This window comes from Pholis gunnellus, assembly GCF_910591455.1.
Source record: "Pholis gunnellus genome assembly, chromosome: 6".
Classification (NCBI taxonomy): domain Eukaryota; kingdom Metazoa; phylum Chordata; class Actinopteri; order Perciformes; family Pholidae; genus Pholis; species Pholis gunnellus.
In genome coordinates, this window is record NC_136532.1 from 21,973,039 (window position 1) to 21,989,151 (window position 16,113).

Below are 16,113 nucleotides of genomic sequence, written 5' to 3' on the forward strand. Positions count from 1 at the left end.
ATAGTACGTACTACTGAAAGTTGTGGATGGATGGAAGAGTATATCTATATATATGCTTACATGTATGTTGACTCAGCAGAGATAACATTAAACGAAAGAAAATATTTCTAAAACAATACAGAATGCCCGAGAGCATTTTGATTTTTAAAATTGTAATTCTTTAAATAAATAAAGACATATCCACCATAAATTAATGCAGAAAAATGCACCAAGAAATTAAGTGTTTTACGCAAAAATGTTATACCAATGTTTAAACCAAACCCACGCCCTTGGGTCAAATATTATTCTGTTGTTGATATTTGGAAACTGCAAATGATGGTATTTCTGACAGCACCTGAAGGCAGCATCGATGTAGTGGGAGAGGCTGGTTTGTTGACTGACTTCGGCTGCGCAGTAGTGCAGTGCGCACACTGACAAACTAGCTACCTTCAGAGAGTTAAAGCCATTCAGTTGATAAGATGTCAACAATGTAACTCTCGTTGTACAGCTGTAAGCCACAGATATTCTGGCACACACACACACAACAAAAGATCACTGCCTGCAGATGAATTGCGTGTCATCGGACCAGTTTGTGACCGCGAGCAGGACGCGGTTTTTAGCTTAAGCGTTAGCTTTAAGTTAGAAGATTGACAAGATAGACGGCTAAAGTTCCTCCCGGGGAGTGAATGGGTAACGCTGGGCTGACCACGGGTATAGTTTATGTAACGTTTGCAGGTTAGCCAGCTGAGGGCGACGAGGACATAAGAATGCTTCCAGATGGATTCATGTCACAAAACCATTTGTTTATTTCGGGCTGTAGTCTGAGAAGAGGTTTTTAAGAAGTGAAGCAGAAGTGTGTCAGGTTTAGCTGTCAAACTCTCGCCCCAGTCCTGGCTGCAGCGCTGGCCTAGGAAGCTAGCAGCAAGCTAGCTGTAGCTAGCTGCACGCCTAGCTGGCTCATCTTCCAAAGTAAGTGTTTACTCTCTTTACTACTTCATTGACAGCTCTGGGTTCTCTACGTGCACGAACGTAAACATGTAACGCTGGCTGGTTGAGTCGCTGAGATATATATTCGTAACGTATTCTCGTGACTGTAACGGAACTTAACGGTAGCTCACTCATATGGAGGTGGGTCTCCTGGCGTTAAGTTAATCTATTGAAGCCATAGCTAACGGCGGCACGCAAGATCACGGCCTTGATGAGTCTGATCTGCAGCTAAGTCTCTGGTATTTGTGCTGGACATGTTCAGTTTAACATTAAACGTAGATTTTGGGGGATAGCAACCCCTCAGCTGAGTACTGAACTTGCCATGACAACAAGCAGCGTCCACAAACTGTTGCATGTTTCCCTTCAGGTCATATTCACAAGACTCTAAATGACAGATTTAAAAAAAATGAGATGTACCTACTTTGTGCTCCTGAAATTGAGAATATAGATTATGCATTGTGGAGCTTCCCAGGAGACAGTTGGTGTAAAGACCAGTCTAAAATGACATGATGTATATTATTGCCCCAGGTATATTGTTTAGCAGAAGTTAAGAGAATGTCATAGGTGTCGTATCCTCTTTCTAACCTTACATGGGAAATGTTACATGAAACATGCTGCTGGATATTTAAGTGCGTCTTTGCTCACCGACCAATACACATATATAAGTGCTGAATGGATTAGACCAGTTTTGATGAGCTACTGATAGTTTGTCACGTACCAAGTACAATGCTGACCTTTCACTATGTTCAGTTCCTCAAATGTAAGGAGTTGCTGTTTCTCTCTGGTTTTTGGTTTTGTGTGTCTTGAAGCTCCTTTTTGTAGGCTGTTGCAATCCCTGTGTGGCTCCGAGACACTGCCATAGTATAGACTTACACCTTCAGTGGATTGGTCAAATACATAGTTGATAATGACAATAATCATGTTGATGTGTTATGATTTGTTCCTAGTATGAGTCAAGGTGTATGCCATTCATTACAACACAGCATAATAACACAGTAGTATTAATGGCGTGAGTAGTTACCACTTCCTCAAGTCAATATTTAGAGGCGGCACCTTTGGCAGCAATTACAGTCACAGCTTTGCACATCTGGATGCTACAAAAACATTTATAACCATACATGCATGACTGGTGGAGTACCTGGATAAATCAGAGTTGCCATAGACATCTTGGTGTGCAAAGGTGTGCATGGTGGGCTGATTACATATAGAAACCAGGACGGGACCCCAGCACTATCATACCCTGTGTGTGTGCTAGATTATGATCCAGGAGGAAATACAACATAATCCAGTCCTCCGTGATATAATACTGTCTTTGAGGGAAGGGGAGTAGAGGTGGGCTGAAAAGCAGCTGTTTGGATTGTACAAAATACATGTACTAGTTCGAAGACATTTTACATTTAAACCTAAGTAGCCTAATAAATGAGAAAATCATACATTTTAAACTTGATAGGCTGCCCTGAAAAATGTCTCAATACTCCGTTTACAGTGTAACTGTATTTCGTAACTCTCACAGAGAGCTGCCTATTTTAGAATTAGATTTGCAAATTGTGTGACCTTCTTCCAGACAGTGGCTCCTCTGCCCTGCAGCTTTATGTGACGTTGGAATTTTGATAACAGTTGTAACCTAGCTGATCACACTGTGAAATGGATCGCCCTAAAAACAAGAAGCCGTTGTTCTTTCTGCTGACATTTGGCATTCATCTGATTGAAAGGTTTCGTGTTGTTGATGGCCTCCTTGCCAGCCATGGACACTGTGACCGACACGTGCCCTGCGGTGCACCAAAATGGGACTGCCCATCGGGAATCTCAAAACACAAGGCCAGCTGCTGCTGCTGCTGCTCTGAAGCTTCATTTCTACCACAGCAGCCAAGGAACGGCCGACCGCAGCTTCCTCAGCTACCCACCGGGGGACTACGTGTCCGAGGAGCTGTGTATGGATGCGGCCACGGCATGCAGTGAGTAATCGAACCATAGCAAGACTGCATAATACACACACACACACTCATGTGTTTTGCTGTAACCCGGAGCATAGGTCCTGAGATAAGGTTATCAAGAGGCCACAGCGAGACCTAAAAATCGTTTGCTTGTTCAATATTCCCAATGCTTTATTTACAGTTTGTCTAGCTTTACTGACTTTGTTCCAAGGACAACATATGGTAGTTTGGCTGTGCTTGGTGTTTTTTGTTTGTTTTTTAGTTGTTTTTTTTAGTTGCAGTAGTTCAGAGCCAATAAAAGTATGATGCAACTAATACACAGATCAGGGCTAGACTAACCTGCATGTTGATGGAGTCGCGTGATATCTGTTTGATGATAAACCAAACACAATTGACATTTTAGACAATCTTTATTGACCTTTTGGTCAGCTGTGTTGGTACTAGAAACATATAGTTTCCTAGTGTGCGCCCTAAAGCATAATATATTATGTGCTCTTCTGAGTTTCCCCTAAATCTGCACCGTTTGTACAGGAATAATGTCATTTCTTTGTCCACTTAATAAATATAGATGAACAAGAAACATTGATTTAGATCAAGCGAGTAATACACAGCATAGCTACCCCGTTCTGTTTCGGAGAATTCAATGGAGTGCAAGTTTAGAGAACATAGTCTGGTTTCTCATTCTTTGTCTGCTTTAGGTATTTCACCACTGTACTGCAACCTTTTTGGTCTCTTCCGAGAGCGAGACAGCTTGTGGTTTTCACCCAACCACATCTTCCAGCTTGACGAACTGGCCTCTGAAGATGTGTTTTTCAGAATAAGGTATTGTACATTTTGTTGTTGTCTGTTTGCCTCTTAAGTAACTCTTCCAGATTTATGTTTTAATCTTCTTGTGACTTACTGCATTTCCTTTTATTATCGTTTACCACAGGTACTACTTCCCTGGCTGGTACAGTGGTGGGACATCCAGAGCGTATCGATGTGGGGTTTCCAAAGGGTCCGAAAGCCCCGTCCTTGATGACTTTGTAATGTCATACCTCTTCTCTCAGGTGAGCATGTCACCATACAACCACTCTCTTTATTACTTAAATGAAAGAACAATGAATCCTTTATATTTGCACTTAAGCAACATATTCAAGAGCCTGTTAGGATTGCCCAGTATTGTGGATTAGGCATCAGAAAACAAGCACATGTTCAACTTTCAGTGTGATCAGTATCAGCACAATATACACAAAAAGAAAAGACCCAAACCAAGAGTGTCTCTGTTTTCCGAATACTTCCACAAGCCCTTTGGTTTGGCTACTGAAGATGTAAATCTTTAGAAATGGGCTACAAATATATACCGTGTATATGCACCGTAGACATGAGCAGACGTTACTAGAACAGGACTCAAAAGTGCATGTTTTTGGGGATTATTTTCAGCCTCGTTGGTGAAGCACTAGAACGGTTTGTGTGGCATTTACTGAAAAGAAAACATGTTCATGGGAATCAAGAAAGACTTCAACCAGTGCACCATGTGGCTCATTTATGTGGTTTCCCATAATGCATTTCTGCCCAAGTTTAATCCAACAGGTTCAAGATTTCTTGAGAACTCGAGTAACTTGATTACTAAAAATCTGTTGAGTCTTTGTTGCTTATCAATAAAGCAAAAGTATTTTTTATCCATTTACTTGATTAATCAATAGAATACTCATTTACTAAAATATTTGATAACTGCAGCCCTATTATAAACCCTGTTTCAATAGAAGCAAAGTGAGTAGTATAGGTGAATCCAGTTAACTGAAGCCAGTATTATGACTGGAGCTGAACCCTGAGTGAACTGAAGGATTATGTGGATTTATGCCTGTGGAAATCTGCCCTGGTGGCTCGGGACAGGCCTGGAGAAGGGAAGCACTACTGCGGGCGTCATTTGAGGGTGTAGTGTGCTCACAGCCATTAAGCCATTACACATGCTTGCGTTCACCCCGGACAGATGTTTTCTGTTTGGCTCTGTGAAGGATATATCAAATTCCTCGCAGTCTAATCTAGAGCTGAGCCTCTGTGTTTGTGATAAAGTAAGGCTATTATGACTTGCGAAGGGAAGTGTGTCTCTGCTGTTGGGACTCGCCACTCAAAATTGCTGGGTCAGCAAAAACCGCAGCAACGCGGTTTGTTCATAGCCCAACACTGTTTCCCCCAGTTGGAGGCTAAAACCTTTTGTTTTTCAAAGGACAATGATAATGAATTTGTGGTGAATTGATTAAAGTCTGCAAGATTCCGTTACACTTCACATGTGAGCACGAGCTTGTACACATGCTCTACTTAAGCACATAGACAAACACAAGTGACAGATCTGTACAAATCTGTCAGATGGGCTCAACAGTGATTGTGTTGCTTTCTGTGCAGTGGAGGAATGACTTTGTCAATGGCTTAGTGAAGATCCCCAACTCCCATGAAACTCAGGAAGAGTGCCTTGGTATGGCTGTACTCGATATGACGAGAACAGCCAAGGAGAGACAGATGTCTCCGCTGGACGTCTACCAAACAATAAGGTACTAGTGAAAAACACTGTTGAAATCACTGTTTCCAATCATCACTCATGGTATTTTTATTAAATACATGATAGGAACATTTTAAACAATAGGATTTATGCTGATACATAATAATGTTTTTTTCTTTCTTGCGTTCTTCTAGCTACAAGTCCTTCTTGCCAAAGGATATGAGTGCTCAGATCCAGGACTGCAACTTCTTGACACGCAAGCGAATCCGATTCCGCTTCAAGCGCTTCATCCGGCAGTTCAGTCAGTGTCGGACCACAGCCCGCGATCTCAAGCTCAAGTACCTCATCAGCATGGAGTCCCTGGAGAAGTCCTTCTACACAGAGACCTTCCAGGTCAGGGAACCATCCAGCGGACAGCTCATCATCCTGGTGGCGGCGGACAGTGGCATCCAGTGGTGTCGAGAGGAACTGAAAGATTCTCACCAGGTTGGTATCATGAGTGCTGTCAGACATGTTGCTGACTTTTAAATACTTTGCAGTACCGGAGGCCTTTTGTTACCAAAATACCTACGTAAAAGACAACACATGGACGTCTGTTCATGGGTCATAATTCCATAAGACCCTAAAATGTCACCAAAAAATTTAAATACTAACATGTTACGAAAGGAAATCGGAGTTTTGAGAGCTAAAAGGAGCAGGCGGCAACAAACAGAAGCACAGAAGTGTGTCCTCAAGCATTGGCAGTATTTCAGAATAAACTACACAGGCTATGTTCATTGTAATGTGGCATTATGTCAACCTATTCAACAGTATCTGTGTATTTAAAAGCGCTGGTTTGGTGGCAATAAAAGTCCTATCTTATGCTGTTCGTCTAGGAGCTGCAGACCCTGTGTGACTTCCCCGATATCACTGACATCAGCATCAAAATGGCCAGCAAGGAGGGTGCCGTAGAGAGTCGGGTGGTCACCATCAACAAACAAGATGGCAAGAATCTGGTAATTTCACTTTACTCCGTCGTAACCAGTCAAAGAAGGTTTGACCAAAGCCAGTTTTAGTGAATCTGGTGCGCTATCTCAGAGAAGTAGGAAAACTTCAGGTTTAGAGGCATTTGGTTCCAATGAGAAATGTAATGGTGGAAGTTTACACATGATGTCTAAAAGTGTTTTTCGTATTTATATTTCAGGAGCTGGAGTTCCTCAGCCTGTCTGAAGCCCTCTCCTTTGTGTCCCTCATTGATGGCTACTATCGGCTTACTACAGACGCACATCACTACCTTTGTAAAGAAGTGGCTCCTCCCAGACTTGTGGAGGCCATCGCTTCCCATTGCCATGGCCCCATCTCGTAAGTGAACAACAACAAAGCTTAATTCATATTTTCCTACCAGCATTAGAAAAGGCCCGTCACTCTCAAAAACATCAAGTTTGAATGAAAAAGAAGAAAAACACTTGTAATGCAGACCCAAAGTTCACAAGCGTGAGTTCTGCAGGGACATTTTTAGCCGTACATCAGCGGACATCGGACAGAGAACATTGCTACTTTTTAATACATAATTCCGATTCAGGCCGAATACTGTACATTATCTATATATTTCAAAATTGCTACCACAATGTACAAGCATTCCCCGGGTCCTCGTGACTTATCCTAGCAGGTGGAACTGAATTTCTCGGCAGAGATGCAGGTAAATAACCTGATGTGACTTTTCTGCGTTGTGTTTTTGTTGCAGAATGGAAATTGCCATCAATCGGCTTCAGAGGTGTGGAAACAAACAAGGATTGTACATTTTGAGATGTAGCCCTAAAGAGTTCAACAAGTATTTTCTGACTTTCCCTGTCGAGGTGGGTAAAACGTGGCATATTTCCACATGTGTATTGACAACTTGGAGTAACAGTAACCGTTCTCCTGTTGTGTGTCGCTCTGATCTAATCTTACGTATCAGCTGTGTTGGTGCCTCTCTGTTTTACACTTTGTTTTTCCTTTTACTCAAAATCAATCAAACTTCTCAGATGCATCTGTGTTTAATGTCGTCTTTAAACGTTTTGACAAACAGAAGAACTTGACCAAAATAAATGAAAACTGACAAAATTATCATTTAAATCAGGAAATGTGTGATGTGTGAAAAGCTGCACTGTATAAGGCTACATGTACAGTAAAACAATGAGCTCCCCATCCAAAGAATTGAATCCAACTGGACTGTTTGACTGACTTGGTGACTGAAGTCTTTTCTTTTCCTCTGTCTTCCACCTCTTTGTGTCTGCTGCTGTAGGTGTATGATGCTGTAGATTACAAGCACTGCCAGATAACCAGGTCTGTCAGTGGAGAGTTTAACCTCAGTGGAACCAAAAGAAACTTCAGCAGCTTGCAGGAGCTGCTCAGCTGCTACCAAAAGGAAACCGTGCGCTCCGACAGCTTCATTTTCCAATTCAGCAAGTGCTGTCCACCTAAATCCAAAGGTAAATCTAACAGACTGTGGATTCTTTTGAGAGATTAGTAAACGTTGGCAAAGGCTGTGTGTGCTTCTGTCTAATGTGCGATGTCAAAATTAAACTGAACTATTAATCAAACTATCCTTCCGATTATCTGGGGCCGGGGTCGCAGAGGCAGCACGGTAAGGTCACGATAAAAACGAGACGCGTCGCTAGAATCACTTTGCCCGCAAAAAAACATTGTTTTCTCGTTGTACGCCTGACGTGCGATCCCTCTTGTTCCCTCCTTTGCCTCTATGATGCTGTCAGCTGTATGATTGTATAATTAAAGTATTAGTGGGTATAACTAATGGATGAATGGACGGTGTCCATGGGCCTCCAGCTGTATGATCTTCATATGCTGCAGAAAACAGACACAAAGTACTGGACTGTTTGTCCCCAAAGACGAAATCCACTGCCCTGGACAAATTAACGCCGATGTTGTGCACTCTTAATATTTAATGAGTTTTAACGTAAAGTCAGTACTCTGGTCAGTCAAACTAATAGCTGGAATGACTCAAAGTTGTCTCAGTCCTTTTGCTTACGTAATTAAACCAGAACTAGTTGAATTTGGGTGGAAGATTTCCACTGAAATGTTTCCACCGCTGACTCACGTTGTCGTTTCTCTGTCAGTGTGATCACTTATCATGAACTACATATATTGTTCTTTTAAAGTTTAGTTATCGATCAGATTGTTTTCTTCTCTCTCACAGAAAAGTCCTGCCTCCTTGTGTGTAGGAGCAACAAGGGCTCTGAAGTGCCTCTCTCTCCGTCTCTACATCGACACAACATCAATCAGATGGTGTTTCACAAGATCAGGAAAGAAGATCTGGAATTTGTAAGCTTAGTGTGCATGTTCAGGGCTGTCATATGTCAGTATTTCCTCATTTGTCCCAACAAGTCAATACATTCCCCGTTATTGTGTTGTAGCTCTAAAGTACAATACCACTATCCTTTACTGTGCATTTTTACTGACATGTCATGCTCAGAATTCATTACAACAATCACCTGTTAACCTGCAACAATGGTCTTCCTTTCAGATGGAGAGTCTAGGCCAAGGGACATTTACCAAGATCTTTAAAGGGGTCCGCAAGGAGCTGGGAGATTATGGACTCGTGCACCAAACAGAAGTTGTGATGAAAGTCCTGGACCAAGCCCACAGGAACTACTCTGAGGTGTGTGGCTTTTTAAAGCGGTGCAAAAAGTTTTCTTTGAAAGGAACACTTTTTACAGTCCCAGTTTTCAGAGGGCTTCTTTGTGCAGCCGCTCTGATCGCTTCTGGGAAATCTCGGAACTTTTCAGAAAAGTGGTGTCAGCGCTTTATTTTTATTGACCGAGAAGGAGTCTTTATGAACACTAAGCCTAAAACAGCCAGTAGGAGCTGCAAATGATCAGAAACTGCTTCATGTTGAACTCTTTTCTTTTTCTATGTGGATTAGGAATTGTTCCTCACTTGATTTGCAAAACTATGTGAGACAACTGCAGTTGACAGAGCTAACGGAGTGACGGAGTGAAACAGTCACCATGTCATGATGTGTCACACAGTGAACTTTAGGGGAGTGTTTTTTTGTCCTGTGTTTCAACAACTTAATCTGAAATTGATTTGAGGCTTCAGCAGTCTGAGTTAAACAAACGGCAGCAGATTTCTTCCAGTTACTGTCTTTTTAATACAAATTCCCTCTGAAAAATGTAACCTCTCTTTTGTTTAAAAATGAAGATGATCGTTGGTTGTTGTTGGTGTGCCTATTTGTCTATCATGGGCGCATAAATACGTTTGTTTTCTATCTTAACTGTCTTCTCTTGTCCTACAGTCTTTCTTTGAAGCTGCCAGCATGATGAGCCAGTTGTCCCATAAGCACCTGATACTTAACTATGGTGTGTGTGTTTGCGGAGAGGAAAGTAAGTCAGCCTGAGAGACATACTCTGAACTTATCATGGCATAAGCACTACTGTTGTTTATTGAAATAAACTGAATATTCAGTTTGACAAACAATCTGAGCTTATGTCATCGTGGTCTAATGATGTAAGGAGACCTTGCTTCGCTGTAATCTTGATAAATGACTTCAAACACAAAGCGATGCCTTTAAACGTTGATATGAACCATAACCACGTCAGATTCTCAAGTGTCCTTGTGTAACACCATTAGCAAAGAGGCTCATAAGGATGATGTGTAATTGATTAAGAATTGCGTTGTAATTGCCAAAAATGTCCCGTTTCAGATATCATGGTGCAGGAGTATGTGAAGTTTGGTTCACTGGACACCTACCTGAAGAAGAACAAGAACTTGATAAACATCCTGTGGAAGCTGGAGGTGGCTAAGCAGCTGGCCTGGGCCATGAACTTCCTGGTAGGGTTATGAATTGATGTCAAGTAATTCATAGTATTGAGTAATATCAATTTGTGTGTAAGAGATTAGTTTGACTCACAGGATGTAAACTCTGGTTAAAAGTCTTCTGTCGGCCGCGTGTTCTCCTCCCCTTCAGCTATCTGCTGACACAGCGCTGTGGAGGTAGGTCTGGCTATGTGAGACTATTAAAGAGTGATTCATCTCTCCCTCTCTCAACCTGCAGGAAGAAAAGCAGCTTGTCCACGGGAATGTATGCGCTAAAAACATTCTTCTGATCAGAGAAGAAGACCGGCGGGCTGGGAACCCCCCCTTCATCAAACTGAGTGACCCTGGCATCGGCATCACTGTCCTTCCCAAAGAAAGTGAGTTTGTGTCTGTAATACATATCTTCAATCAGCAGGGGGCAGCTGTTTAACAAGGTTGTGTTGAGATTAGTCTAAAGTCAAACTGTAGTCTTGCCTGAAATTTCCAGTGCTTTAAATTAAAGAGAAGAATCGACTAACAGCGGTGGGGTTGAATGTTTTTGTCCCGGATCAGTCCTGATTGAGAGGATCCCTTGGATTTCCCCCGAGTGTGTGGAGGACCCTGCCAGCCTGAGCCTGGCTGCAGACAAGTGGAGCTTTGGCACCACACTGTGGGAGATCTGCAGTGGTGGGGAGAAACCTTTAGCAACACTGGACATCTCTAAGGTACGGCTGGGGTGGTGTGACCTCAAATATATGCTATATCAAGGTATATAGTCAATAATGCGTGGTGACAATACTGTGTACGTCATGGTATATGAGCATAATTTATGTATTGAGACATAAGCAGAATCTGCACATTGTCCAATATCCATCCTCTATCCCACTATACGAACCCTTTGTGTCTCACAGAAAACCCTGTTCTATGAGGACCACCACCAGCTTCCTGCACCAAAGTGGACCGAACTGGCGAATCTGATTACCAGCTGCATGGACTACGAACCTTTGTTCAGGCCCACATTTCGTGCCGTCATCCGTGACCTCCACAGCCTCTTCACACCAGGTTGGTTTCTATGCTCCTGATGTCGTCACCACAGGGAATCTAGGTCACACCAGTGTGGAGTCTCAAATGTCTTCCGGCGCACACACTGATCATAGTGTCTGCAGAAGTCCCGGCTCCTGTCTAGGTCGTCTTTAGCTCTGATTGGAACGAGGTGATTAATGAAGTAGTCTTCAAGGAATTCTTCAGCATTTTGTGAAGGTTTCCTACTAAAAGTTAGATGAGAAAATAAATATCTAGGTCATCTCTTTGTGATTAATTTAGATATTGGTCCAAGAGATGAGTCGCCGAGCTTGTAAATGTTGATTTACTTCATTTCTGAGTTGTCGATTTATCTCTTGAATGTGCGTGATTTTTGTCTTTGTGTCCCCAGACTATGAGTTGATCGTGGACAGTGACATCCTGCCAAACAGGACCGTGGTCTCGGGCTGGTCCAACGGGGGCTTTGAGAGTCAGGAGCCGGCTCAGTTTGAAGAGCGACACCTCATATTCTTACAGCAGCTGGGCAAGGTATGAAGAAGTGTGGAAACTGTGTCTTTAAGAGCAAATCAACCTGTGTTCAACATATGTGGTCATGATGATTTTAGACTTTTACTCTTTCCTCGTTAAATTACGACTACGTGATTCTGGAAGAACTAAAAAATGATGATTTGTCTCTCTGAGATTTTCTAACAGGAAATAAACATTCCATAATATTACTTGTTTTGAAATGACGTTTTCTTCAGTATGGGGATTCCATTGCTAAATGTTTTCAGTCTGAATTTAAGGGGTTAATGCATTTTTAGCATGCATTTTCTTAGAGGGAATATATATACCCTTATGGGTATTATAACTAGATCTTATGAGTGGATTATTTTATGTGTACGTCATGTCTTTGCGATTAGCGACGGGTTGCGATTTGCTTAAATTTGATGGACTTACATTGAAGCTTTAACTAAGAAATAGAGTAAAATGTTAAACCTAAGTTTGAGTAAAAAAATGACAACTCACTTAAGTTGGTTGTCTCTTAAAGGGAAACTTTGGCAGCGTGGAGATGTGTCGATATGACCCGCTCCAGGACAACACTGGAGAGGTCGTGGCTGTGAAGAAACTCCAGCACAGCACTGCAGAGCACATACGAGACTTTGAGCGAGAGATTGAGATCCTGAAATCTCTGCAGCATGAGAACATCGTCAAGTACAAAGGCGTTTGCTACAGTGCAGGTATAGTTGACTCGTAATTAGCACCTTCATCCTCCTCCAGAACTGAAATGTTTCCTTATTTGGGAGGAGCATTTTAAAATGTACAGGAAACGTTTGGCGCGCATCCTCTACACTCTTCTCTACAGGGTCTGCCACTTAAACTTCAGAGGACGGGCTATATACTGTAGACTTTTGTGGCTGCCAGGTCCTCTGGATGACACCGTTTCTTTTTGGCTTCTCTCAGGACGACGGAATCTCTGTCTCGTCATGGAATATCTGCCCTTTGGAAGTTTGCGAGATTATCTCATGAAGAACAAGGAGAGGATCGACCACAAGAAGCTTGTGCATTACACGTCACAGATCTGCAAGGTACTTCCTTTTCTCCAGTTTTGTTGAGCTGCTGACCAGTGGAGCTAGAGATACAAAAAAATGTTTTTTTTCCTGCATTCCCAGGGTATGGAGTACCTGGCAAGTAAGCGGTATATCCACAGAGACCTGGCGACACGAAATATCCTTGTGGAGAGTGAGCTGAGGGTAAAGATCGGAGATTTCGGCCTCACCAAAGTTCTGCCTCAGGACAAAGAGTACTACATGGTCAAAGAGCCGGGAGAGAGTCCCATATTCTGGTGAGTCTCTTTTAAGGATATTTGTTCTCTTCCTCGTGATGCCGTGCGGCTACTGAAGGGAAGGGAGGCGGAGTCAGACTGTCAGAGCCTGCGGCTGTAAAATTAGAGGTTTCTAAAGGGAGTCTGGCAGCTGCAGATCTTATCAACATGAAACAGTGGTCGGGTGGTACTCGGGGAAACACTACCACCTTTGTCCACAGGAGCCATCAAAATCCCCACTAAATGAAAGTTCCTTGTAGTAACTTTAAGAAGTCAAAATCAGCTCTTTCTAAGGGGCTTGTTATGGCGAACACATAACTCTTGAATGTTGATCCACGTTAGGAATTCTTGAAACATTGTTTTATGTTTGCTGTGATACCTGTCCTAGTTTTGAAGCTCACAAGCTTCCTACGAGGAGCAGAAGAGGGACAGACAGTCACACGGTGTGCTATTTTGTAGGTATGCCCCTGAGTCGCTGACCGAGAGCAAGTTCTCTGTGGCGTCAGACGTCTGGAGCTTTGGAGTGGTGCTTTACGAGCTCTTCACCCACAGCGACAAGAACTCCAGCCCTCCGGCAGTAAGTATCTCACACTCACACTCGCACGCATGCACTGGCTTTTTCACCGCCTGTGTAACTTTATTTAAGGTCACTGCTTTTTTTTATACTGTGGATATTTCCGGTCTCAGTTCCGCTGATCCAGAAGTCCAGCGTGATTCATGCATAGTGCCAACAATTAAACATAATTTCATTTGGGGAATTCCTAAATGTGCACGCTTTTTCCGCGCTACGCCGCACAAAGTAGAGCCTGTGACTCCCTTACTGAAGTCATTTAGTAGTTTGTCATGTTGGCACTGAGAACATTTCTCTGCTCGTGTTGCTCCACATGTTTTGCTTCATTTTAGTTTGAATCAATCTGTCTTTGTCTCGGCTGTCACCATTCTCCTCCTCAGGTTTTTATGTCCATGATGGGGAACGACAAGCAGGGACAGTTGATCGTCTATCACCTCATTGAGCTCCTCAAGTCAGGCAGCAGGCTGCCTCAACCTCTGGAGTGTCCCACGGAGGTAGGACCACGCACTGCTGTTGTGTCACATACACTTACATACTGTATGCACGTATTTACACTCGCACTATTTTACCTTGTATGTCAAGTACATGCATACACACATGCACAAAGTCTGTTTTATTTCAGTTGTTTTGTTCTAATTTCAAAAGCCTCAACAGGAACGGCGGCTGCAAACGAGCGTTGGTTAGATGCACTCTAAATATGACATTCGTTGCATTACTTCTCCCGATGTGAAAGTGGGGATCTTCATCGTCCCTGGTTAATAAACCGACACGTAGAAAATACAAATTAATAGGCCGATGTTATGCAAACAATTTATATTAGATTGGCCAATACAGCACCTCGCCGCATGACTTTGTGTTGAAGCAAAAGTTGAATCGGGTTGTTTTGGTTGTTTTGGTGGGCAATATGACTTAAATGTTGGTCTGTATTCTATTCTATTAAGGTATTACAAAATGAAAAGGAATACTCCACTCAAAACATGATTCTACCAATTTATCTTAACATATCTTAAGAAAAAGAAACTGATGAAAATGATGAAAATCGGCTATAGGCGTACGTGTTTTGGGATGAGTAGCATCTCTCATAATGTAAATGAAATGTGGTTCATCACAGCTGCTGAGCAGCCTGGATTCACCTCTCTTCACCACAGCCAAATACACAAGAATGTCCATCTCGGAAGAAACTAAACAAAACCTTTTACATGTTAACCCACATGAAGAAAGACTTGAAATACACAGCGTAGACGCTGTTGGATTAAACTTACCTTGCGTGACACTGGTGAAACCGGTATACCGACCAACCCTACAGGCGACCATTCTTCTTTATTTAAATTTTTTTGTAATGTGACTGTAAAGTAACTGCAACTCAACCTGTTTGTCAAACATGTTTGCTCATCTCAGGACCTCATTCACAAACGATTCTCTTTCTCCCTGTTTGTTCTCTCAGATAAAGGACATCATGGAGGAGTGCTGGGACAACGACCCCGGCTTGCGTCCGTCTTTCAAGGAGCTTGCCCTGCGCATAGACCTGTTCAGGGACAGTAAGGAGTTTTAGACGGAGAAATCACCCAAAGTGCCCTGTGGAGAAATTGCCGCCCTGTTTGTGACAAAGGGACAAAGGCCAAAACAAGATGTGTGCCAAGCGTGTGGCAAAGCAGGTCGTGACTGAAAGAGTGGTGATTCAAAACTTGGACCAGCTCAAAAACTACTGCCAAGGTGCCTTTAAGCAAGGCACTCAACCCCCATTTCTGTAGTGGAGCGGCTCAGTGGCAGCAGAACGGGAATGGATCAACTGTGGAAGGTGATGTTGGTTTGGTCAGAGATCCTGGATAAAGTTTTAAAGAAAAGTTCAAGAGTTTGTGGAGACTAGGTAGATAATTGCCAGGCCTAAAGCTAGAGACGCTTGTGTCAAACAAGTTCTCTGTGTGTGTGTGGGTGTGGGTGTGGGTGCACGAGAGTGTGTGTGTGCAGGTGTGTGTGTCTGTCTGTGTGCAGGTGTGTGTGTGTGTGTGTCTGTTTGCAGGTGTGTGTGTGTGTGTGCGCACAAGAGTGTGTGTTGTGTCCTTATAAACAGCTAGCAGGGCTAGCTCTCGCCATCCTCTTTTCCCCTCACCTGAAGAGAAATTGTCTAATAGAGCCGAGTGTTTTCTATGTATGTGTGTGTGTATATACCCACAGTATATTGGTGTACATATGTCCAGACAAATTTTATAATTTTATAAAATGAAAATATAGTAAAGTACTATATTTGAACTACGAGCAAGATGTCAGTATAAATGAAGTATATACAAAGGTGATTTAAAAAATCTGTTGTGTTTTTATTGTGAGAGGTGGTGTGAAAATTAAAGAACAGTTTAATTCAATTTATCTGTTAAGCAAAATCTTGTGGTCTTTGAAAGTCCTCGTTATTTCCACAGTATAAATGAAATGTGCTTTTCAAACAGCACATTTGTAAAAACCAGCGAAGACGCTCAAAATATCGTTTTGAAATTGACTTAAGGGGAAACAACACTGATCACAAAGAACACAATATACTGAATGTGCCCTA

The 16,113-nt window shown here is 42.5% G+C and overlaps 1 protein-coding gene across 1 annotated transcript; it reads left to right on the plus strand.

Moving 5' to 3' along the window:
* The first annotated feature begins 465 nt into the window (after positions 1–465).
* Positions 466–16,031, plus strand: jak2b (Janus kinase 2b). Its single transcript, XM_079161591.1, has 24 exons — positions 466–948; positions 2,679–2,921; positions 3,599–3,722; positions 3,832–3,949; positions 5,286–5,431; positions 5,574–5,865; positions 6,255–6,374; positions 6,563–6,720; positions 7,103–7,214; positions 7,643–7,829; positions 8,555–8,679; positions 8,882–9,016; positions 9,653–9,740; positions 10,061–10,188; positions 10,412–10,550; positions 10,726–10,877; positions 11,064–11,214; positions 11,585–11,721; positions 12,224–12,413; positions 12,637–12,761; positions 12,846–13,018; positions 13,457–13,574; positions 13,949–14,062; positions 15,013–16,031. The coding sequence occupies exons 2-24, from the start codon at positions 2,693–2,695 to the stop codon at positions 15,118–15,120; spliced, it is 3,369 nt and encodes a 1,122-aa protein (XP_079017717.1). The 5' UTR covers positions 466–948; positions 2,679–2,692; the 3' UTR covers positions 15,121–16,031.
* Positions 16,032–16,113: the final 82 nt, after the last annotated feature.

Excerpts from the sequence above, each read along its gene's own strand:
- jak2b (XM_079161591.1), top strand. The coding sequence starts at position 2,693 with ATGGCCTCCTTGCCAGCCATGGACACTGTGACCGACACGTGCCCTGCG. Across the intron at positions 6,721-7,102 it reads CATTGCCATGGCCCCATCTC|AATGGAAATTGCCATCAATC; the intron begins GTAAGTGAACAA and ends TTTTTGTTGCAG. Across the intron at positions 14,063-15,012 it reads CTCTGGAGTGTCCCACGGAG|ATAAAGGACATCATGGAGGA; the intron begins GTAGGACCACGC and ends TTGTTCTCTCAG.